Genomic DNA, 24,595 nt, shown 5'->3' with positions numbered 1-24,595 from the left:
CGTATGACTTGTATTGACGTCGCAGCCTATCAACAGGTTAGCCTTCTTTGTTGGTATGTTGCTCGTCAAATGTCATAGTTCTTCTGGCGGAGCCATGTAAGCCGAGGAAATATACACGTTCTCTGCATCCGACTGCTCCAGTTTGAGGAGGAGGAGGCGAAAATGCGTAAATCGCAGAAACGTTAAGTTAGCCATATTTTTTCGTCGAACGAGAGATTCGTCAATTACATACCTCAAACTTTCTTCAGAAAATTATTTGTGGATTTCGGATTTAGCAATTTTTGCGGTGACGAAATAAGAGTTGCTTCAGGTTTGCAGTAGAATGGGAAACAATAAAGTATTGGGACTCGATAGTATACTCAATACAGGTCTTAACCTAGCTGATATTCAAGGCTTGGTTGACAAAATCCTTTCTGTCTAACACTGGTAAGCCTCCTGGTGAAGCATTGTGGTATAAACTTATATGCTTTTGGGACACTATGGAGCAAATGTCGAAATGACTAATCTACGACATATCACTTCGCCATTCCGAGAGAATCGGTGGCTCATCAAACCAATAATGTGGCTTCTGCAAAGCTAGGTCAACTGTTGATGAGAGCAAATAAGCCAAATATCATCAAGTATAATACGGTAATAATGAAGGGGGGTATAATTTCATTGGAAGTGAAATGTAACATGAAAGAGGAAACTATAAACAAAAGTGTATAGGAGTCATACTAGTCCTTTGTATGTCTATCCAGATAGTTTTCTAGAGCCTAGGCCTAGGAGAAAGGATTTTTTTATTTCTGGAGGTTAAAAGCGTGTGTATTTTTCGTTGATGGAGCCTTGGTTTTCGTTTTAGATATATTCTAGGAAATGTAGAGCAAATGTTTTTTCTGTAGTTGTAGTATAGTTGCTTTTCACCGATACGTCAACGCCTAGACAGTTATCATGGCTGATAGTCAACTATGCATAATAAATTGCTATCATCTTTATCCGAAGCTTACAGGGCTCTTTATCCGAGATGAGAGCCTGACGAGTAAAATGTTTCTTCTTTTTAAATAGTCATTTAAGGCACTATATACTAGCAACTGAATAGCTTTAGTTTTCCATCAAGTTGCAACCCTTATTCTAGAAATATCATCAACATCCTTGACACTTGAAACTTTCGTAGTTTTCATGGTCATGATTCGTCCAATTTCGTCGATAATTATCAGGGATAATTACAATCAATCGAAAATCTTTCAAAAGGAAATGAGTTTCTCCGTGGAACGGACAAACTGGCAAGATAATTCTGACCTGATATGGTAACTTTCATTATCCAGCCGACAAGATATTAAATAATATCCTTGTCAATCACTTGGAAAAGGGGTAAATTTGGAAATACTATATATTATCGATATCTTAACATTTTCAACTGTAAGTTCTTAGGTTCCTTGTGACCCATTCGAGTGTGAATCGAAATGTTGTACAAGAAGGACTTCAACCATCTGAGTAAGAATTTCGTTTCGAGGCATTCGTATTCCACAAGAAAGCTTGTTCTTGGAGAAAAGGATGAAGCTGGTGTACAGGAAGATTCGGCAAATGCCATTGGATCTTTTGTTAAAATCTATCTTCTTCGGTCTTCAATTCACGGTGTGAGATATTTGGTTGAAAATGATCTGAAATTATTTGAAAGGTATTTTCCGTAATATTAGATTCAAATTGTTAATTATAATTATTCTAAAATAAGGACAAGTGCGATTGGGATAGTTGTGTTATGATGGTGTTGTCGCGTTTTGCTTCCTTTTGTTAGGTTAGGACGAAACTCTTCCGGGATGTCTTGTGTCGAGTTGCTAGAAAAATCTATTTCATTGTACGCACCATTTCCCCTTTTAGTACCACATAGCCTGAAAATTTACTTCTGCAGCCTTAAATCTTATTCAATCGTTTAACAATTCTATATTTATTTTCGAAAATTAAAATGAGCATTGGCCCCTTCGTTACATGTTATTAGCATTGCCATGCTATGTATACACCTTTGCAGCCTACCGTGCAATCAAATGCATTTATACTTAGCGAATCGGTGCAGGTAATAGGCAAATATTATATACTGCTTCGAAATTGCTGAACGCGTACTACATACTGCAACGGACTATTTTCTTCAGACGATGAACGAGATGCTTGTTGGATGAAGGGTTCTATTGGCGGGAATAACATCTTTTGACTTTGGGATTATTAGATATCAGTGCATTTGAATTTTTCGCTCATTAGGGACAACATAAAATAGCAACCGTAAAGCATTTACCCAAATTCTTCAGAAGATACTTCTCTGTTAAGAACCGAAGTCTCCGAGGAATACATGAGGACTGGCAAAATCATAGTCTTGTACAGTAACAGTTTTGACCCTATGGTGAGACGGTTCGAGCGGAACAGTTTTTGTGAGCTGAAATAGACGTGAGCGGATTTCACCATAGTAGCTGTTATCGATTGTGATTTTTGACACTAGGTAGAAAAAATTATCAACGGTCTCAAAGTTGTGACCTCTTATCTTTATTGCTCTTGTTTGATCAGTGCGATTTGATGTTGTTAGTTTTTGGTGTTGACGTTGCTACCATATATTTTGTCTTGCCTTCATTGATGTGCAGCCCAAGATCTCGCATTAATCGCCGCCTGCTCGATCTGGATAAAGACACTGTCTCGGGTCGTTCTTCCCATGATGCCGATATCGTCAGCATAGGTCAGTAGTTGTGTGAACTTAAAGAGAATGGTGACTCTTGCATTTATCTCAGTATCACGGATCACTTTCTTCAGGGTCAGGTTAAAAAGGGTGCATAATATGGCATAACCTTGCCTTAGACTGCTGTTGATGTAGGCTTACATTTCTAAATTTGCGATAACAGCAGGTTTCCCTTTTTGTTTAAGAAACCTACTTCGAGCACATGGTTTACTGGATGGCCACTGTAATATATGGTGTAGTGGCTCTTTTTCAGGAGACCAGTTCCAGTTCAGCGCATCGGTGTTATATTGGGACATCCGCCTTAAATTTGGAGCAGGAAACCGGTCAGCTGGTAGACAGCATTCGGTCTATGCAGGAAGCGCACTTTCCATAAGAAAATGTGTAAATTATTGTTCCGTTTTCGTTGCCGGGTGCGTCGTTGTAAATTCCATGCAGTCCGAGGCTCCTTCCGTGGCTTCGTAACAAGTTGTTTTCCATGAAGGGTTGTTAGCCCTACTCAACTCCCAACTTGAAGAACCGGTTGGTACAATTTGTCTCATTTTTAGGCGCGGGAGCCCCGCCTTCATTCTTCTTCGCCTGCAGCTTCCCGTTAAGAAAAAAAGCCGCAGCGGCAGGGGGTGGAGATAGGTTTTAGTAGTAGAACTGTTGCTGTTGATTCAGCAGACGTTTCTCTCTATACTCCATCGTGGGTGCCAATTCACGTTTCGCCCTGAGACTTATAGTACCCTTTGACCGCTATTATCATTATCTCTGTAATAAATGGCCGAAAGATGCCACCGCGATGAAGGCATCTGTTAAACTGCACCTGATTTGTAACTGACACAGGAGACACATGGGCTGGGGATGTGCTCTGTCGCTTGCTAGTCCGGGGGGAATTCCTCTCCAGCGAGCAGGCATGCGAGTCGGAACTGCGCTTGGAAGTTATGCAACTCCAGTCGTTTGGAAATATCGCGGGAATCACTGAAAATTAAATCACCTGTACTATAAATAGCATATCCGCTTGCAGAATTTTATCGGAGCTATATCCTGGATTTTTTTATACCCAAAGCGGGTGGGCGTGGAAACGAGTCTCCAAAGTACTTCCGATCAATCAACTCCACCTGTTTCGTGTTGAAGACTCTAGGGCCCACCTGAGGATGATCATGGAACTTCTCCAAATCCCATCTGGGTCACTTGAAAGTGATATCCACAGAGATTGCTCTTCTTGAGGTAATTAGTTCGGTTGAGCCGTCTTTATATTGCAAATAATATACTTTAGCTGCCTTTCTGGAAAGAGAGTGAGCAATCAACAACCAGACTGCAAAAGCCATGAGGAGGCTCTAATCAGAATAAGATTGGGGGGGGGGTGTCATTTGTAACTGATAGTTTCCTTGCTAAGAGCCAGGATCTGATCTGCGAAGTAGCTACTTGATCAGGTCTGTGAGCAGAGGGAGTCTGGTGCCATCTCTCTAGAGCTTTGGTTGATAGCGATGGATGGAATTTTATGGATACTGTGCAGAAGCGGGGTTAATTTTGTGGTATATGTCGAAGACTTGTTGATGTTTGTGCCAGACATATTTTCTTTCATTATGGGTCAGGTTGAAGAGACGTCCTGGGAAGCATATTCCAGCAGCAAGATACATATTTATATGTTCAAGACAAAGGTACCCGCGACAAAGATGGTAATTTTTCTCCCATGTCAAGTAATCGTTGGCGCAACAATCCAATTGGATCAGGGCCTTGAAGTGAGTTAGAGCACTTCATTCAAGGCCCTAACGTACGCTGTAGTAGACAATGTGGTCAGCATTGCGTTCACCCGAGACTATTATCCTGATTCGACTCAGGCACTGATTCATAGTTGAGTCGACTAGAATCCGACATCTAGTCACTATAGAAAATCTCTCTGCCACTGTTGAGATTTGAACCGTGACCTTCCGCTACGACGGTCTAGCGATCTAACCACTTGAGCCATCCGAGCACTTTAAGGTCCGTATCTCATACGGGGGTATTATTTCGCGGTTTAGCGTACCTCTCGTACCTCTGCTCTTTTCTGCTTTCCTCCAGCGACTATTCCTAGAGTTGTCTCTTCTTCGTTGCCAGAGATCATACAACTTCCACATCCCTACGTTTTGTGTGTTCCACCATACGTCTTGTATGATAGACCGCACTCATTTCTTTTGCTAGAATGTTGATTGGGTTCATAGTAGTCACCAGCAAGAAGTATTGCCTCATCTGATGTTATTCTAAAAGCGCTGAAAAACGTTCAGAAAGATCAGTGGTAAACGCTTGAAGCAGAATAGATCCCAACAGTTCGGATAGAAGCAAAGTCGGACAACGTTGTGTGCCTCGCCAATATTCGGCAACAATTTTATAAATGCCGCAGTGGCACTAGCTGCTATAGGTTTTCCATGAAGCTCAGTTTGGCATCAATCATCACCCCATGATATTTCATAGCCAGCTTTGTGACAACAGCATGTTCATCGACCTCCACCTTCATTGTGTTCTTTTTTTACCATTGGTTATTTTCCACTCTCGTTTTCTTCGTCGCATTGACCTCTAAATTCTCTGAGTGCCGTGTTGTAACCGTCCACAAGCAGACCATCCGCGAAGCCGATAATCGTAAACTTTGGGGAACCAGAGAGTCACAGAGTCCTCTTTGACAGGTAATTTTCAATTAGACTCACTAAATATCGGGAAACACCTACGTCAGCCAATGCCCTTTCAATTCGAGGTGAAAGCTGCAAGAACTAATCGCGTTTTTTGCCAGATTCACCTTCATGCTTAATGCATCTGCCGCAGAGTAGGCGAGATGGAACCTCTCCAACAAGTCATTGCTTCTTCCGTTGACGGGTAGCAATTGTTGTTGATGACTATCTTTTTGCGTTTAGGAAGCAACATCAACTTTTGGTTGATATGATATTTTCTCTTTTAGGCACGTTTGAAAGGTGTTAGCGAGAAGGTCTATCCTAGCCTATACTGCCAGCTTCAAATCTCTGTTAGTGATGCCATTCAAATCTAGGGTCTTATTTTCGCCGATCCCGCCATGCATCTCCCGCAGTTCCTTATCAACTACTGGATGTATTACGCATTCGTGGAGTTCGCCCACCATTTGCCTTGGACTGTGTTGTGGAGAGGAAACAGATTGGCTCTTTCAGGAGGCGCGGTCACCTGAAGTCATCTTCACAGGCTTTTCATTATCACATAATAGGTCCAGTCCCTCAAGGGTTTATATTGACATGGTCACAAAATTGTTTAAAGCAGTGTTTTTTTACTCCCCGGAATGGCCCTTTTTAAGCAGCCCTTGACAGTGTTTTTTCTCTCGATTGTCGCTTCCAGGCTTTACTTAAACCTCCTTGCCTGGGAACATGTGGCTCGCAAAGTTTTTTCGTTGTTGCATCAGCAGTTGGGTTGCCTAATGGAGAGTAGTCGCCTATCAGGTGATTTCGTTGACTTTTTTTCAGGTCGTACACTTGAGCGCCGCAAAATGCTTGTCCCCTTCAAAAGCTTTTCTCGTCAAACCGGGCAAGCCACCTCAGATTCTGCCAGATGTGTTTTTCAAGTTCGATTCGATCATCCAGGCTGATTGCCTGGCGATCACCGTGAGTATAGTCTTTAGGGACTTGCCAAGCAGCTTTACTAACTAAAGCCGCGATCACGCATTTCAAGTTCGCAATAGACACCTGAAAGGATATGAAGTCGTGACATTTACGAGTAGACCATTTAGCTGTGCAAATACTTCGTTGTCCGCCTACTCCCTTCAAGAGCGCACGCCTTAACATTCCTTGTTATGCTTTTCGGATAACATCCTATAGCACCCAGAACCAGAGCGGTCAGCATGTCCTCATACCCGGTAAGTGTAGCGCTGCGTGGAACATTACCTCTATATACACATATGTGGATTCTTCTCATTTTTGCTCTGAGGAGTCCATTCTTCAGACGCTCTATTATTTCCTGGAATGCTTGTTGTTCACAAGCCCATAGCTCTGCTTAGTCCGTGTGGTCTCTGACCCAGATGACCACACCGTGATTGCAATATGGCCTACTAATAATGGCCATATCGATGTTTTTCTCGGGGGTGGTTAGCGAGAGTAATTCCTGTGCAGTCCCTGATTGAGGCAGGTTTGCATCAACGTTACCTGCGATTTGCACTGAGGGCTTTTCTTTATTCCGGGCACCTACTGCTCCTTGCAATGTGCCGATGGGTCACACCCTCCTTCCCTTCGAAGATTAGCAACTTGGGTCAACTATACAGTCTTTGCTGGTTCGTTCAACATCTCCAGCGTTGCTTCGACCTGCCTTCATAATATGTATCTAAAGCATCGCTTAAATGCAACCTTCTTCCTAAGTTGACACATAACCTAGCCTATTTTAACTCTCGCAGCTGCCAACAGTTTAAGTACTACCTGATGCCACTGCCACTGATGATGACGGTTTAGTTTCCACCGTAATCTTTTCTTAGCGTTTTCACCGCAGGCTCTTGTAGTTCGCTATGCTTTATGTCGGCTTCCTATCCTAAGGACTTTCCAAATTGTCACAAGAAATTTCGAAGTTATATCTGTGAATTGCTTGAGCTGCAACCTTAGTTCTCCTTCCTGAGGCCGGAGAGTTCGAGGTCAACTTTCACTCTCCGGAAAATTTCAGCGTATGACCTTTCATTCCCCACGCTTCTGTATTTTCCTTTTGAGATCCCCTTTCTCCCAAATTGCGACTCCATGTGAGGTATCCCCCTCACCTGTTCCATTTCATTGGGAGTTGAGCCCTTTCTTTTCTTCGGGGTTTGCTGCCCTTTCGATTCGTTTAACCATTTACGCAGCCTCTCTCCAGGTTTTCCTCTCTCGCGTTTTGGACGGGAGCAACTTGTGTCGCTTGGCTCACTTTTTCCCTCGATGTCTTCACTCCTCCTTTTATCATTGGCCTTAATATTCTGGCGAATGTTCCTGCGCTCCTTGATAAATTCGCAAAGCTCCAAGATTTTCTTACTCAGTACGAAAAGCCCCCGACTGGATGCTCCATCTTGGCGTCGAGGTTTACTCCTTTGCGTATGCTTTCGTTAGACGTTGTGATTATATGATAGGCATGTTCGTCCATGGTTAAATATCATCTATCTAAATTTTGGAGATTTACGATAATATCTTTCTTAAGAAGCAAATAATGTAGACAGTACAAGATGAATATTCTCAATCGCATTTTCTTTAACAGGTTAATTTGGGCTTTCATAGTGATCCTGTCTATTTTTGCCACCATCTACATAAGCATTTTATTGGCAAATCGTTTCAATAGTTCACCCCTTCAAACAGTGATAGAAAGCACCACTCATCCAGTCGTCAATATTGTATTCCCAGCGGTTACAATCTGCAACTACAACCGTATCGACTGGGCGAAAATCGAGGAAGCTAAAAAGAAATTCATTCCAAACGCCACCAAGGAAGTCGAGGACTTGTTCGTCAAATTTGTATCCAAAATGGAAATCTTTAAATTCGGAAATTTTGACAGCTTTGATGAGCTTGAAGATGTCAACCTTCACCCTCTCGATTTCCTTAATATCTCGCAGCTGAATGAATTCATGAGCCACTCCTGCGAAGCCATGTTCGTAAATGGATGCTGGTGGCGTTACAGGACATTTAGATGCTGCGATATTTTTGTTCGACAGAAATCTGAGTTTGGATTTTGCTTTGCATTCAATTCCGTAGTGAATGAAGTTGGGTTAACGAAATGGGAACAGAATGAACCAGATTGGCCTGTAAAGACGTCAACGTATGGAGCCTGGAGTGGACTCAGAGTTAATCTTGTGGCTCGAGCAAGTTCTAGAGTGCCGGGTAGCAACTATCCCATTGGCATGATGGTGAGCTGACGTGGTGGCTTATTTTGTCTAATTCCTACTGAATTCTTGCGTTTTAAGGTCATTATTCACCATCCATTCGGCTGGCCAAACGATGGGTTATTTGTTCCAGCTGGAACATCAGCCGCTGTCGCCCTGAAACCCATGCTATCATATGCGATGCCCTCCACTCGGCGCTATGATCCTGTATCTCGTGATTGTATCTTTGTGGTAAGTTTAGTTTAATTGGCCAACAGTTTGGCAACATTGGTAGTATTTTTAATCTTGGTTAGGAGTAGAGAGTTTCCTGGACTGAATTTCGACAAAAATTATATTTCTTGCATGCACCATACTAAATATGACAATAAGGACGAGGCTTCCGACCCGAAGTATCTAAATTTACGTGGACTGCAATACATGAAAACCAACTGTCTCTCCGCATGCCGGCAAAACTACATGGTGGACAAATGCAACTGCACTGTGGAGCCCTTTTTCCCGATTGGTTTGTTCCAGTTAAATCCTTTTTATGGCCATTTAACATTGCATGTTTCTCCTATTCAGGAAGTTATAAAGCATGCACGGCTTCGGATTTTCATTGCTTGCTTCGACACAATGGTAGGTAGTCTATGAGATATTGCTAGGGTTTTCATCAGTTGGTTTCAACTTTTATCGAAATGACTATTAAAGATTTTATTTGTCATTTCAGATCTCTTCAACTTTATGATATCTGGCAGCGAGAGTGATAACGAAGAGAAAAACCAAAGTGCTATGATCTGTTCCTGCATGCAAGAGTGCGCGACTTTGGATTATCAAACCGAAATCCTTCCAATGCATTTGCTTAAGTGAGTATGAATAGCTTCCCATGAGGAGGAGGAGGTGGCGTCAATTAGAAAAGTTATTGGTTTGGCGGCACTAGAAAAGAAAAGTTTGTGGAAGGGAGCCGTATTTTAATTATTTTTACAATTATTGCCTGCCAAGTTGGTCAAATCAAATAGGTCGGAATATGTCTACTCATCGGGGTTCCACAAAGATTCTATGTTGCCATTTCGCAATGGGGAGACCAAAATGCTCGGTCAGCCCATCGTTGACGCACCTTTCAAGGATTTTTGTTTGTTTTGTGGGTAGAGTAGATGAATGCATTACGCACAGAGTGTTGGAATCCCGAAAAATTATGCCGTCGGACTACCAACTAAACGCCTCCTCGTCATCAGAGAACTAACATGGAACTATTTGACATATTACTTCGGGTAAGCAATCCGGCTCTCCCGACTTAGAAACCCTTCAACTCCGGTTATTCCTTTCACAAACATGATGGGTGGTGAGGGCCCCCCCCCCAAATCTTGTCCGCAACAAGAAGAACCCGAACCTAATGCGCAACACCACTTCATCTGCAAGCGCCCCTCAGCATCTCTCTGACAATGTTGTCTGGAGAGAACCTTCTGTGTCTGCATAACCTTGCTAATGAAATCCATCACACTTTGCATAAGAGAAAAAGGTGTGATAGGTATCATCTATCACTTCACTGCAAAACAACACGTGCCTGATCCATGCCCACTTCACCTTGCTTTCGATTAATCCACGAATCCGAATTGCCGTCCATCTGTTTCTTCATTCTTTTTTGTCAAGAGAGTGTGCGTCCTTCACGAGAAACCACATCCTTTAAGTTTTCTCCCTGGTGCTTGTAGATGGGTTTTCATTCTTTGACAAGCAGAGTAACACTCCTTCGATCACTTTGACAGCCGGTTCTGAGACAATTCGGTAGGCACTTGGGCTAGACGCATTGGATACATATCCTTGCCAGGGCATCAGCCCATCAGGGAGGTACCCTACCATTAGAGCTCCATGGTGGATACGATGCCCACAACATTCCCCGTTAACCTAACAAAGGCATCGGCTACAACTGAGGCCTTGTCCTTTTCTACTTCGATTTGCTCGAAGAACCTTATCATCCAGTCGAGCGTTAAGCCAAGATGTTTAATCGTTGGTTTTGTCTCTGTAATCAACTTACGATCGATATCAGACGCAGGGTCGGAATTCCTTTTCTGGTCAAAATGATTACTTCGGTTTTTTTCTAGTTGTTTCAGCCTTGGACCAGCCACCCATCCGCTTACCCGCCTCATGAATATTCCAAGTCATCTTTGTGCTTGTTCAGCAGTGCATCCGGCAACAACATCCGTGTAACTAACCAGGCGCGATTCCTTTGGCATGTCGAGTCTTAGCAGACTATCGTAAAAAGCCGTCCGGTTCTAGAATTGATTCCTGCGGTACCCCCGTGTTACGTGATTGCCATTCTCCTCTGACCCTCCAACGTCTCATAGAGTAGGGAGCTCTTATATAATCCTTCAATATCCGCAAAGACAGGGTGCCTAGCTTATCTGCCTATCCTACGGTATTGAAGCAATCACCTTCCAGCGACATGGAGGCTTAACATGATTACCTGCCGTGTAATATAATTTCACGATTCTGTTCGGATGCAGATTGATTTGTAGACCACAATTATAGGGAGGAAGTGGAAGGATCAGTGCAGGATCAGAGTCATTCATACCAGCAGATGTGGGGTCTACCAAACAACTATGCCGTCACTAAAGGGTATGGTGCCTCGAGTTGTACAGCGCAACTCAACACTTGAGCCTACAAGGAGCTCTGCCCGCGGTATAGGTACAATACCTGCAGACTCGAGCTCCTTCATAGTGAAAGGCGGGCAGTTCTAGACGCTTCCCGCACTGTTGGGATTAATCCGCCCGGGGTGTCCAGGGATCAATACCCGTACAATGCGGTCCATGTGTTTAGTACTATGCATGTAGAGATTAACCGAGCCCCCAGGATCCCCATTTATCTGGTTGGTTGCTTTGGCTTATCGCGCTTCAGAGTCTACTTCTATCTGATCTGTACTTTACCGTTGTGGTGCGTGCTTCTGTGGGGGAGGTATGAAGCACGATCGCATTGCAGTGGTGAATTCGCATCCGCGGCGACCTGTTCTGCCGCCGCCACACTGCACTATCGTCGCCACGGAAGGCGGCTTTGCTGTTCACGCTCGCGATGTTTCACGCGTTGAGAGAGCCCCGTTGGTGATTGATCAGGAACACAGCATGGAAAAGAAAGGTGGGCAACTCAGAATAGTCTGAATTTAGAAGGGGCGTATAGGGGCAGTAGTAAATCATAGGATTGTTGTGATTGAAGTAGGAAAAAGGAAGAGAAAATTACGACAGTGGGAATCATCAGGGTTTGAAATCATCATCAATTATGGCTTTTGGCTCCTTTTAACCATTGATTTTACAGGTACGTAGTATGTGTTCCAGGCGTATATTTTTAATGGATTTCTCTAGTGAACCAAGTTGTATAAGGACGCAGAAACACGGGAGGAGAGGTGACGTAACCGGGGAAGAGACCGTTAAAATCAGTTAGCTAATAAACGGTTCCAATTGGTTGATGATGAAGTTAACCGCCGAAAATAGCTCTGGATAAATCAAAGTTAGTTGATCCACTGAGCTGAATATGAAAGGCAGGTTTACTTCTCTCCTTCATGACATACATGGCTGAGACCACTACTCCCATTTTCTCTAAATGGAACTTAAGGGGGCACTGACCGGCTAAGCGCTTTACTGGGGTTTTATTATCTTGTTTATTAGATTATTCGATTTTCGTTTATTGGATGGAAGACAAATTTCTCCTCACAGCTGTGAACACTTGCAACAGCAGTCTGGTATCCATACTAGGAACACTTGCTTGGCAAATGAGCTTCCATCAGCGTGAATTTCATATCCATACCATCGAGGCCATCTCTCTCGAAATTTCTCCACGTTCGTTATAACTCCTTATCGATCGTGGATGTCCTTATTTTTGATGTGGCCATGGCGAGTCAAGTCACTGGTCCAACGCAATATCTTTGCTTCCATTTCTGCGAGGCATCGTTCATTGCCTTTTATAGTCGGCCAATATTTAAAATCACAGAGGACGACTGAGCAAACGACACTGCCGTAAATTTTGGATGTGAGACGGTCGTTGATGCGTCGATCACAAAAAACGCCAGTTGTGGAACGCCACTTCATCCAAATTGCAGTGATGCGTGAATCAATTCCGTGGGTTATCTCTTGTTTTACCGTTACAGAGTTATAGTCTTTTTCGTGTACAGTATTCAAAAGCTTGACCTCCCTTATTCATTTAACCCCAGCGAGTGGTATCAATTTACATTGGGTTTAAGAAAAGGCTCCCACATATGCGAATGGGGCGTCCGATTTTTTTTCCCAAAATATAATCATGTGATGTATCAAATGAAAGGGCTCGATTAGTCCTTTACGAAGCTGATTTTATTTTCGGTATTGGGTGAAACACAGGCGAGGGTGGAAATGTGTGTCCTGATAAGTGAAATAGGTCTCGTTTTTGGAATCTATTCACTCGAAAAAATTTGGAAAAAATTACAGTGGTGCACCTGAACGATTTCCACGCCTCAAATACATCCCGTTCCCATATCTGCACAAATAAAGTTAATAATAGCGTATCACGGTATTTTAGAAAATTGCGTACATATATATGTTTGCACCAATATACGATGATAGGCAATCGGGATACCACTGTGATAACGATGACCTCTTGCCTGACCACGTTGAAGAACATGGGTTCATTACCAAAGCCAAGAATTTGGTCCTTTCGCGTTGAAGTTAAGTTAGAAGTTACGATTCAATTCCGCCATTACCTCCCACTTTTATTCTTGCTATATTGGACAGCTCTTATTAATGTTCCACTAGGTACTTCTTGTGACTTGTGGCTAACAGCACCCAGGTGGTAGTATTGAGGTTGCTCTTGGCACCAACAGCTCCAGAGCCTTAGTGCCATTATAGTTTTCATCTGGAAGTCAGAAAAACCACATATTGAATCATGACAGCCCACAATATTCTTTCGTTGAAATGCTAAGGACCTTAATTTAAAAATAATCTTTCAGGGATAACTTTACTGAGGAAATGATTATCCTGGATGTTCACTATCAACATGGAACCCTGATCAAATACAGAACTGATGTCGTTTATGGATGGTTGGATCTTTTAGGTAAGATTGTGAACAGAAGCAAAGTATATACATTCATGTTACTTTGACTTTTGATTTCAAATTTTGTCAAGGATTTAAGTTTTTTCTAAAGATTGATCTTTCAGACTATATACCGCGACTTAACTGCTGGAAAACCTTAAATGAAGTTGGACACTTTCGCTGCCACCAATTGATTTTTTTCTATAACTTTTCAGGCAGCATTCTCTTTTCTTTTTTTGAAAAGATCTTTGGAAGATGATCCGCTAGCTACTATGCAAGTTGAACGGATGATACTTTTCTTTGAGTCCTCCGTGTGATTGTTGATTCTTTTTCTACAGACGTGATCTTCAGTGGATTGAAAGTTTGTATATGCTAAGAAGCATGTAAAGTTGCAGTAGGTATGCAGCTGTCAACTGCATTGAGAGATGCCGATCCTACTTCAGTTTGTTGGAGTCACCATATCACTAGTCCCCGTTTGGCTACGTATTCCTATTATTCCTACCGTGCTCACCTCAGTCAGGAGATTCCTTCTTAAGGTTTTCTTCAGAAATATTTAAATTCGAATAATGTTTGTCAGCCTATCGATTTTGTTCGCGGGATCGTCATGTGATCCTGGACCACAATTTAGTGTTGTACTCTTTTCACATACTTAATCCTAGTATAAATAATTGTCATCACCTATCACACGAACTAGAGTCGTCAGATATGGTTCGATAAGTGAAAAATCTTCGCAGTATCTTTAGCTGAGATTGCAATCTGAAGCCTAACCAGCGACCTAGGTGATGAGGAGGTGACTGCTCTGTTGCGATCCAGTCTTCAGTCTTACATCTCTTGTTGAACCAACCTTGATCATTATAGGCGTGCTCTCTTTTCGCCAAGTGGTTGGTACTGTTTCCATCTTATGCTAAGTACATCGATTGACTAGCGCCCTCAGAACAAGCCTCCTTTATATTTCAATCTGAAATAATTTGCGAAACTAACACAGATTATGTCAGAAAGTGTCAGTGTTCAATTAAATACAATTACTTCCGTAGGTATCCATCTGGGATTTTTACTTAATCCGCACAGGATTTCTGGGGATTATGGGATAATTTTGTAGCTCGTCCATATAGATATTTAATTCAGTTAATTAACCTACAAAGTTAAAATACGTTTACGGATTGCCATGTCAATGATGTGGATTTTTTCAATGAGATGAAAGAAATTTGGAGTATCTATTCCTGGATAATTTGTACTTGATATCTTTGAGGAATGATAATGGCCTTTGTTGAAAATAGGATGGGCTGAGCTTAAATGGAATAGAGTGACGCTTGAACGAGCATTTGTTTGTATCCATTTGCTAACCGTTCTGGATTCAACAAAGCATGAACAGCATTTAAGTCGTCTTTATGTTCATTCTTTGAAGCTGCTGGAACAATTTCCTCTTTTCCTGCTTCAATGCGTTTTCTACCTTTTCCGCCAATCTCTTTCCCAATTCTTCGAAACTCTGAATCCTATTTACTAATCTCAACCTACTGTACTTTTCAAACCAGAAATGACTATTGCCCATTTTATATTCTAATACACAATGCAATGTTATGTGCATGCGCAAGTTAAATGAACAATACTTGTTCAATTTAAAAAAAAAAAAATTGTGATATTAATAATAGTATTTATTAATGGAAAAATAGATCTTAACTCTAATACTGACAGTTACGTAATGAGCAACGATTCATTCATTTTTTCATTTTAAAATCATTTATTTAAAAAACCAGTGACTTACATTAAATACATAGCGTTTGTTTCTTATTACTAGCCTAAATGTAGCTTATGTGTCATAATTAAAAAAAAACGGGTGGCTATTACAATGTTTGGCCTGGCCGACCTTCTCTGACATTACTTTTTTCGGTGTATTTACTTTACACATAGATCTTGACAATTCATGATTAAAAAACTGGACATATATTTGAAAAAAACTGCGCCTGCACCTAGAGCGCGAGAAGGCTTATTTACTTACTTATTCTAACTTAATCTAATCTAATAAATAATACTTAAATCTAATTCTTATAACTAATGTTTTTATAGCGCTCACAATTTCACGCTTAACCTCTGTGCACCCCTACCAGGCAAGGAGTGTCGAAGAGAGAGACAATGGCGGGTTTTAATGCAGAGCTCACAATTTGGCAAGGCCTTAAGAATGTGGCCAATGGGGTGGAGTTACCCTCCAGATAAAGTTGCCTCATGAGTGGATTGGGGTGATTCTCCGTTCTTTCGAAGAATCTTTCTAACAGGTTGAGAGCGAACTCTCGAACAGGTTTAACTTTTGCTCGCCTGTACACTTCGGCGTTGCGGCCGCACTTCTTGGTTTTCCAATTGTACGACAAGCCGACGCAGTGTCTCAAAATTTTGCGCTCGAAGGACTCGCACTTCTTCATAGCTTTGGTCGAGCAAGAGATCCATGTAGGGGCTCCGTAGCAAAGAATCGGTCTTATGAGGACTTTGTATAGGGTCAGTTTAGATTTAGTGCAAAGTCCTACTCTTTTACGAAGAATAAGTAGATTTTAGTTAGTGCACCGCGTGCTCTGCTGAGAACAAGATTAAGGTGGGGGTCGAATCGTAGGTGTTCATGAAATAGCATTCCCAGGTATTTCATTTGTTGTGAACTGTTTACTACGGTATTCCCGATGCGTAGCTTTAAGCGTTTAGCTTTTCTGTGGATAGATCTAGATCCGAAGTATCTGGATTTTCTCCGAAGAGTAATAACCTGTGTTTTAGCCTCGTTGATTTTTATCCCCCAGGTCTGGTAGTACTTGCAGAGATCTGTTAAGTATTTCTCAATAGCATTAGCTGCCTTACCGGGTCGGAGGCTCGACGAGAAGATAAGCGTGTCGTCAGCGAACTGTAATAGTTCTGTGCCGCTCTCTGGGATTGGAGCGTCGGCCGTGAAAATGTTGTAGAGTGTAGGTCCTGAAATGGATCCCTGTGGTACTCCAGAAGTGACCGGTAGGAGATCGGAATAATCATTTCTCCCGCTGACGTAAAAATGCCTATCTTCGAAGAAACTTATTATAAGTCTGATCACCGGGATAGGAAAATTAAGGCTGATTAATTTGAAGATAAGTCCGTTGACCCACACGGAATCAAATGCCTTTTCGAGGTCTAATGCACACACTACTGTGGGCTTATTATTGACGTTAAGTCTGCTACTCACTGAATCGTGAAGGCAGCTTAGTGCGTGTTGGGTCCCGTGCTTAGTCCGGAACCCGAATTGATGGTTCGGAATAATGTTTTTCCGATCGCAATGTTGTACTAATCCCACTGTCCATACTTTTTCGAAGAGCTTGCCCAAGTTGGAGAGGAGAGAGACGGGCCTGAAGTTTTGTGGTTCGTGGGAGCCGCCTTTTTTTTTAATGGCGATTATCTTTGCTACTTTCCAAGTAGTGGGAAAGTAACCATTATTGATGCAGTTGTTGAAGACTGCAAGAAGGAACTTCATTGATGCCCTAGGGAGGTTTTTGATGACAATATTAGCTATGTCATCTGGTCCAGTTGATTTTTTGCCGTTAAGGCTTTTAGTGATGGCTGCGAGCTGTGATAAGTTCAAAAAGGTTTTTGGGTCATTTGGCTTGCAGGATGGGTTAAAGGTGGAGAAGGTAGTTAGTTTGAGTGAATGCTCATGAAGAAAGTCTTTGATTGTCGTGTCTACAATCGAACTGACGGCTCGGTTGTTACTAGGTAACGGAGAGTTTAGTTGATTTAGGAAAGACTCCGCGAGTATTTGAGCTTTCCTAGCGTCACTGCCGATGTTTTCATTGTTCTTGGTAAGAACGAAGTTTTTGGATCTGTTGCGGCCTGTCAGCCTATTTATATGTACAAACATATTAGATCCGGGTTTCACATCTGCTAGCTTGCGAGTGAGTTCCTTGTTACGGAATTGTTCCACCATTTGACGGATTAATGTACTAAGGCAGTTAATCCGCGAAATTAACACTTCATATTCCGTGTTAGTTCTGTTGCCATTTTTGTGGAAGTTTCGTTTGAGATTTCTGCGCCAGATTTTTCTGACTTTCAGGTGTTTCATTATCTCGTGCGGCAGTTTATTGAACTGAATCTCATCGATTTTGAGGAGCTTTGTGTTTCTGCGTGTAGCAGAGTTGATAGCATCAGTAGCCAAGATGATGGCCTCATCGATTTCTTTGTCCGTTAGGTTTTGCGAGACAGTGATTTTTTTCAGGTTTAGCTGTGGTGCTAATTCTGCCCTGAGTTTATCCCAGTTAGTATGGGCGATTGATCTTATTGCGCTGGGTACTCGCTTTTGCAGTTGAGAGTTTAGGGAAAGTATAAGTTCAACTGCGAAGTGACATCCCTGGTAAAGTTTTGCACGTTAACACCTGCAGTGTGAGAGTGGCGTCTGCGGACTTTAGAAAATAGTCAAGTATTGACTGACTTGCAGGCCATGTGGGTGTGTCTGGCAAGATCATCTCAAGCCGGTTTAATGGACTTTGATTATGGATCCATTTTTCGAGGGCAACCCCATTTCGGTTTTTTGCCAAATCGCCCCAGGAAGTGTGCCGTGAGTTAAAGTCCCCACCAAAAATTAGGTATTTAGATTTAGACCGGAGATCGCTCAAGGTTTGTAAGTCTTGGCCCAGTTGTTCAGAGGGAGAGTTACATTTTATGTAGACTGCAGCTATTAAGATGCGTCTATTGTCGTTAGTTTTAACTAAGGCCGTTGCCGCGGAACAGGTCTGCAGGTTTTTGATGGAGACTTCCTCAAATGCATAGTCTTTTCTGACTAAAAGGGCGGAACCGCTGTTTGTGTCGTCCCGGATAATGTTATATCCGGTAAAATTAACGTTGTGCCTGCTTTTTAAATGTGTCTCTGAAACACAGAAGAAGTCTGCTTTCAGGGAATCGACCAACTCTTGTGCGGTGGCACGTTGGGCGTGTGAGACCAAGGACGCGGAGTTAAATGTGACGACTTTTAACTCCATAAACTCATCAAAAGTTGGATAGCGGCTAATTGTCGCTGTTCATTTGTTTGGGCCGAAGCGAGAGTTTCGACCAAGTTTTGGAAGGCCAATTTGTTGCCTTGAGGGACTTGAGGGGCTGTAGCTCTAGGAATAGTGTTCCTAGTTGTTTGGGTAAGAGGAGTTTGGGGGGCTGCAGTTCTAGGGAGAGTATTCCTAGCTGCTTGAGCGTAAGAAACGCCCGGTTTGGCCAAGCTTTGTGACATCTGAGTCACCGCCTGTTTGACTTTCATGGTCTCGGCATTTTTTTTCGCCCTGCCAGCTTCTCTTCTGGCAACCATGTCCTTGTATGCCGGGCATCCGCGGTAGTTGGCGGGGTGTCCGGCCTGGCCGCAATTGCAGCAAGCTGGTTTGTCTGCGGTGGGATTTGAGCATTCCCCTCGCACATGGGTTTTCATGCACCTCACGCACCGGTGTACGATGGAGCAATTGATGGCGATATGCCCGAAGTTTTGGCAGTTGTAGCACTGCACTTCTTGAAACGGCTTGACTTTCTCAAGCGAAATTTTCTGGTGAAGGATATATTTCACCTTAAATGCTTCGTTTAGATCTTGTTCTGGCTCGAAAGTAGCCATGAACAGCCCCGATTGCGACTTCAATGGAAGCGCCGGGTTCAGGCTGTGGGCTAGTTTGTCGGCTCGTGTGACTAGATTTGAAACACTTTTCAACTTTAGGTACGGGTACTCTTCGTTGAGTTCGCGCATTATGTCAGCCGGCTCAGTCTCTCTATGAAGACCACAGATGACCAAGGACTGAGTCCTTAAAGCCAGAGGGGTACTGGTCGTGGCATGCAGTCCCTTTTCCTTAATAAGGTTGAAGATCGCTGCATGATCCTCAAGACTTTGAGCAAAAATGAGGGTCCTATCGGCCCTCGTATTTTTTCGGGTTGCTTTTAACCCTTTCTCCTTTAATATCCTCAAGAATTGAGGAACATTAATTTTATACCCAGTGATGGGCGGAATTTTTGCCTTTTTTGGACGGGTAGCCTGGGGGGAGGGTGCCTGAGGGTTTGCCGGAGGGGCATTAACTCTACTTACACTCACCTTTTCTTTGTTTCTCTTTTTCCTCCGCTGGACGAAGTTGAACTCGTCGCCTTCCTCTTCTTGGATGACGACGCACATCTCTCCATGTTGATGATGTTGTTGATCCTTCTGTTGTTGCTCCTTCAGTTGTCGCTCGTCTTGTTTTTGTTCATGTTGATGTTGTTCACGATGATGTTGTCGTTGCTGCTGCTCCGACGTTGCGATTGGCATCCTCCCTTTGAGGGATGCCAAGCGATCCTCTAGCCGCTTTATAATTTTTAGCTGACAGTCCAGCTGTTGGACCATCGCAGCCTTTTCTTGTTTTAGCCCCTCGATTTTTTCGAGGAGGGTCGCGTTCATTGCTTGCAGCTCTGGGGAGCTGCCTTCTTCTTCTGATGACATCTCCTCGGGGTGTATCATCTTACACCTCTTGGCGGACATCCTGTCCCCAAGCCCGTATTTGCTGTTGTGCGCAGCAGCTCTGGAATCTAACAATATTTTTTTAATTTAATGTTCTTATAATAGTTACCTGGTGGTCAAAGGGTAGTATAGGTCCCGGGGCGAAACGTGGATTGGTACCCACGATGGAGCATAAAACCTGGGAAATGCCTGCTGAACCAACACCAACAGCTCTACTACCAAACCCTATCTCCACCTCCACGTGGTGACCGCTGGGAGCTCTTTCTTGACGAAAAGCTGCAGACGGAGAAGGATGAAGGCGAGTCTCCCGCGCCTAAAAACGGGACAAATTCTACCAACTGGTCCTCCAGGTTGGGGGTTGGGTAGGGCTGACAACCCTACACGGAAAACAACCGTTACGAAGCCACAACAGGAGCCTCGGATAGGACGGATATTAAAACGACGGACCCGGCAACGACAAAGGAACAATGATTTGCGCATTTTCTCATGGAACGTGCGCTCCCTGTACAGAGATGAAGCTGATAAGCAGCTAGCCGATACCCTGTCCCAATATAGGGCTGATGTAACAGCGTTGCAAGAGATGCGATGGACAGGGACCGGTTTCCTGGAGAAGAGCCACTACACCATATATTATAGCGGCCATCCAGTAAACCATGTGCTCGGAGTAGGTTTCTTAGTCAGCCAAAAAATGAAACCTGCTGTTATCGGCTTTGAAAGTGTAAGCGAACGGCTATGCACTCTGCGCTTGCGAGGCAAGTTTAGAAATATAAGCCTCATAAACGTTCACGCCCCTACAGAGGAGACTGCAGAGTCGGAGAAGGATACCTTCTACGAGGCAGTAGAAAGAACCCTCGAAGCCTGTCCCAGATATGATATCAAAATCATACTTGGGGATTTTAACAGCCAAGTAGGGAAGGAGCCCGTATTCAGGCGATACGTTGGCTCCCATAGCTTACACGAAAAAACAAATGATAACGGACTGCGGACTATTCAATTAGTAGGGTCACACCAAGTGGTTGTTAGAAATACCTGGTTTGCACGGAAAGCGGTCCACAATCATACGTGGGCCTCTCCAGACGGGACCACTTTCAACCAAATTGACCACGTGTTGATCGAACGCCGCCACCTCTCAGCCTTGATGAATGTCAGAACATATAGGGGGGCCAATATAGACTCGGATCACTATCTCGTTGGCATGGTGCTCCGAGCTCGAATAACAATACCACCTAGAATCCCCTCTGACAATCAGGTGAGAGTGAACACTGAAGCCATCCACAACACAACCCTCCGCGACACCTATAAGAGGGAAATGGATGCCGCAATAACCGCAGTCAATAGAGGACCTGGAGATGAAGCATCAACTAATGATCTTCACAACCACCTGAAGAACGTTATCATGGATACGGCCACAAATATACTTGGCCCCAGCCGCAAAAGGAGTCGGAACGGCTGGTTTGACGATGAATGTAAGCTAGCAACGGAACGGAAGAATGCCGCATACCGAGTAATGTTGCATTCTCAAAGAACGCGGGCACGCGCAGAGACTTATCACGAACTCCGTCGAGCGGAGAAGCGACTTCACAGACGGAAAAAGGAAGCCTGGGAGAACCAACAAGTCTGTGAACTAGAAAAGTACAGGGAGCAACCGCACCAGGCGCGGAAGTTTTACCAACAAGTCAGCAGGATGAAGCCTTATACACCTCGATGCTCATCCTGCCGAGACAAAGAGGGAAATCTGATTTCCGACAGAATGGGCATATTAGAGCGATGGGTTGAGTACTTTGATGAGCTACTGAACAACCAGAACATCGGCGAGTTGGAGGTCCCGCCAACTGAAGACGACGGACAAATACTGCCACCACCAAGTTTAGGAGAAACAGTCCGTGCAATTCATCGGCTAAAAAATCATAAGTCGCCAGGAGCCGATGGAATTACAGCCGAATTGGTTAAATATGGAGGCGACCAGTTACACCAAGTGGTTCATCAACTTGTGCTCAAGGTATGGGACAGCAAATCAATGCCTGACGATTGGCAGCGAGGCATAATCTGTCTCATACATAAAAAGGGAGATATCACACAGTGCAGCAATTATAGAGGTATCACGTTGCTGAGTACCATCTATAAGATATTCTCCACTATCTTGCTAGGCCGGATAGCCCCATACGCCCAGAACATCATTGGCCCATACCAAAGAGGCTTCACTCCAGGCAAATCAGCAACAGATCAGATTTTCTCTCTGCGGCAGGCGATGGAAAAACTGTTGGAATATGGACAACAGTTGCACCATCTGTTCATCGACTTTAAAGCCGCCTATGATAGCATAGCCAGGGTAAAACTGTACACGGCCATGAGGGAATTCGGTATCCCGACGAAATTAATAAAACTGACTAGGCTGACCCTGACCAATGTGCGAGGCCAGATAAAAGCAGCAGGATCACTCTCAAGACCATTCGACATCAACAACGGTCTACGACAAGGGGATGCGCTATCATGCGTCCTCTTTAACCTGGCCCTCGAGAAGGTGATCCGTGATGCTGAGGTGAATGCAAGAGGTACGATCCTCTTCAAGTCCACCCAACTACTGGCCTATGCTGACGATATCGACATCATGGGAAGAACCACCCGAGACGTTCAAACTGCCTTCATCCAGATCGAGCAGGCGGCGCGAGATCTTGGGCTGCACATCAATGAAGGCAAGACAAAATACATGGTGGCAACGTCAGCACCGAAGACGAATCAACCAACAACATCAAACCGCACTGGTCAAACACAAACACGAACAAGAATAAGGATAGGGGAATACAACTTTGAGACCGTTGACAATTTCTCCTATCTAGGGTCGAAAATCACAACCGATAATAACTACGATGATGAAATCCGCGCACGGTTGTTGTCAGCCAACAGAGCCTACTTCAGCTTACAAAGACTGTTCCGCTCGAAACGTCTCACCATAGGGTCAAAGCTCTTACTGTACAAGACTATGATCTTGCCATTCCTCATGTATTCCTCGGAAACTTGGGTTCTTAGCAAGAAAAATTGCGAACTCTTGGCCGCGTTCGAGAGAAGAATCCTCCGAAGAATTTTTGGCCCCCTACATGAGGATGGACGATTCCGTAGCCTACACAATGACGAAATCTATGAGCGATACCATGACCGTTCGGTTGTGGATAAAATCCGGCTCAATAGGTTACGGTGGGCGGGTCACTTAATCCGTATGGATGAAGATGATCCCACCCGGAAAGTCTATAAGGGCAATATCTATGGTAGGAAAAGAAGACGAGGCAGACCCTGCCTAAGATGGAGCGATGGCGTGGGCCAGGACGCCAGACAGCTTTTAGGGATATCGAATTGGTGGACCTCGGCGCAAAACCGGGATGTCTGGAGTTCCTTATTAAGGCAGGCCTAGACCGGATACCGGTTGTTGCGCCGTTGATGATGATGATGATGATGATGATAATAGTTACGCTTTTTCGGACGTGAATGGCACCACTGTCCAGAACGTATACTTCCTTCTGGATTCTTGTTCAGCTCTGCTCTTAATGACCGCTCGCTTCGAGAGCTCGGAGCGAACTGCAACGATTCAATAGTCGTTCTCATATTTATAGTATGGATAAGTAACCATATGTTAAATGATAAGAGAACGACTTTGTTCTGTTGATTTCTTATCATAGAACACAGTTCGATCCTTATCCTCTCGTTTTATGATCACGTTACATTTTTCCGTAACCATCAGATAAGATACACATTTGTTTCTTAAGATGTTATTTTCTTATCTATTGGTTTGTTGAAGAAATGTAATTCTTCCTTATCAATATTGGATTGTGAGTGTTTATACATAACTCGCATGGCATCGTGCAATTAGGTGCATGTTGCCTGGTGAACCGATGCAAGCGCTGCAGAAATATTCATTTATGTATGGTTGTAAAATTACTAACCACATGCTGCAACCTGGGATTATTTTGTTGCGAGTCTAACCCAAAGTATTCGGTCATTGTCCGCGGAAAATAATTTCTTTTTATTTCTGCTAATCGGTCGATGACAGACAGTTTTTGTTGTTTGTTCAATACTCTCTAATCTCATTTCAGTGGCTTTTGGTGGTATTGCAGGACTTTTTATGGGCGCATCAGTTCTCAGTGGAGTTGAGCTGTTTTATTACTTCACCATTGGATTCATTGTATACATGCGAGACCAGTTTGGGAAAATGAAAACTTCCAGAAAGGGTAAAGCTGCTCCAGTTCCCCGGAAAATTCTTTTCGTTGGCCCTAAAGAAATCTTGGCGGGAAAATATTAAAAGACAAATAGTTCTGAAATAATTATGAAAATATGTTCTAATAAAGTGTTGTTTGCGATTTGTTGTTAAAGTAAACAAGATATCAAAGTTGTACTTGTATTTGGGGGGATATTTGGAAAGGAGTAAGTCAATAGCAAGGTAGTTGTATAGAAAAGCAGAACCCTTACGAGTCCAGTTTATCTTATTCTTGTAAAAGGCAAATAAACGCGTGCATTTTGAACCATCTATTTTACAGATATTTGTTGTCAATGTGAATAATTATAATAATAATAAATGTAATTGACTAATGAATTAGTTTTCGTTTGCCAACCTTTTTCATTGGAAGAAGGGTAACAT

General features: G+C 43.3%; 1 protein-coding gene across 1 annotated transcript in view; it reads left to right on the top strand.

Annotated features, from left to right (window-relative positions):
• The window catches only part of LOC119650915 (pickpocket protein 19-like), a 29,788-nt gene extending 5,529 nt beyond the window's left edge, over nt 1-24,259 (top strand). The window contains exons 2-8 of the mRNA XM_038054140.1: nt 7,835-8,519; nt 8,577-8,726; nt 8,865-8,997; nt 9,057-9,110; nt 9,202-9,337; nt 13,435-13,538; nt 24,054-24,259. Of these exons, the coding sequence (XP_037910068.1) occupies nt 7,835-8,519; nt 8,577-8,726; nt 8,865-8,997; nt 9,057-9,110; nt 9,202-9,337; nt 13,435-13,538; nt 24,054-24,259 (1,468 nt within the window). The remainder of the gene's footprint in view (nt 1-7,834; nt 8,520-8,576; nt 8,727-8,864; nt 8,998-9,056; nt 9,111-9,201; nt 9,338-13,434; nt 13,539-24,053) is intronic.
• Nucleotides 24,260-24,595: the final 336 nt, after the last annotated feature.

The sequence above is a fragment of the Hermetia illucens genome, chromosome 3, assembly GCF_905115235.1.
Source record: "Hermetia illucens chromosome 3, iHerIll2.2.curated.20191125, whole genome shotgun sequence".
NCBI lineage: Eukaryota > Metazoa > Arthropoda > Insecta > Diptera > Stratiomyidae > Hermetia > Hermetia illucens.
The sequence above is the reverse complement of the archived record's forward strand: the minus strand, read 5'-3'. Positions and strand labels throughout refer to the sequence as shown.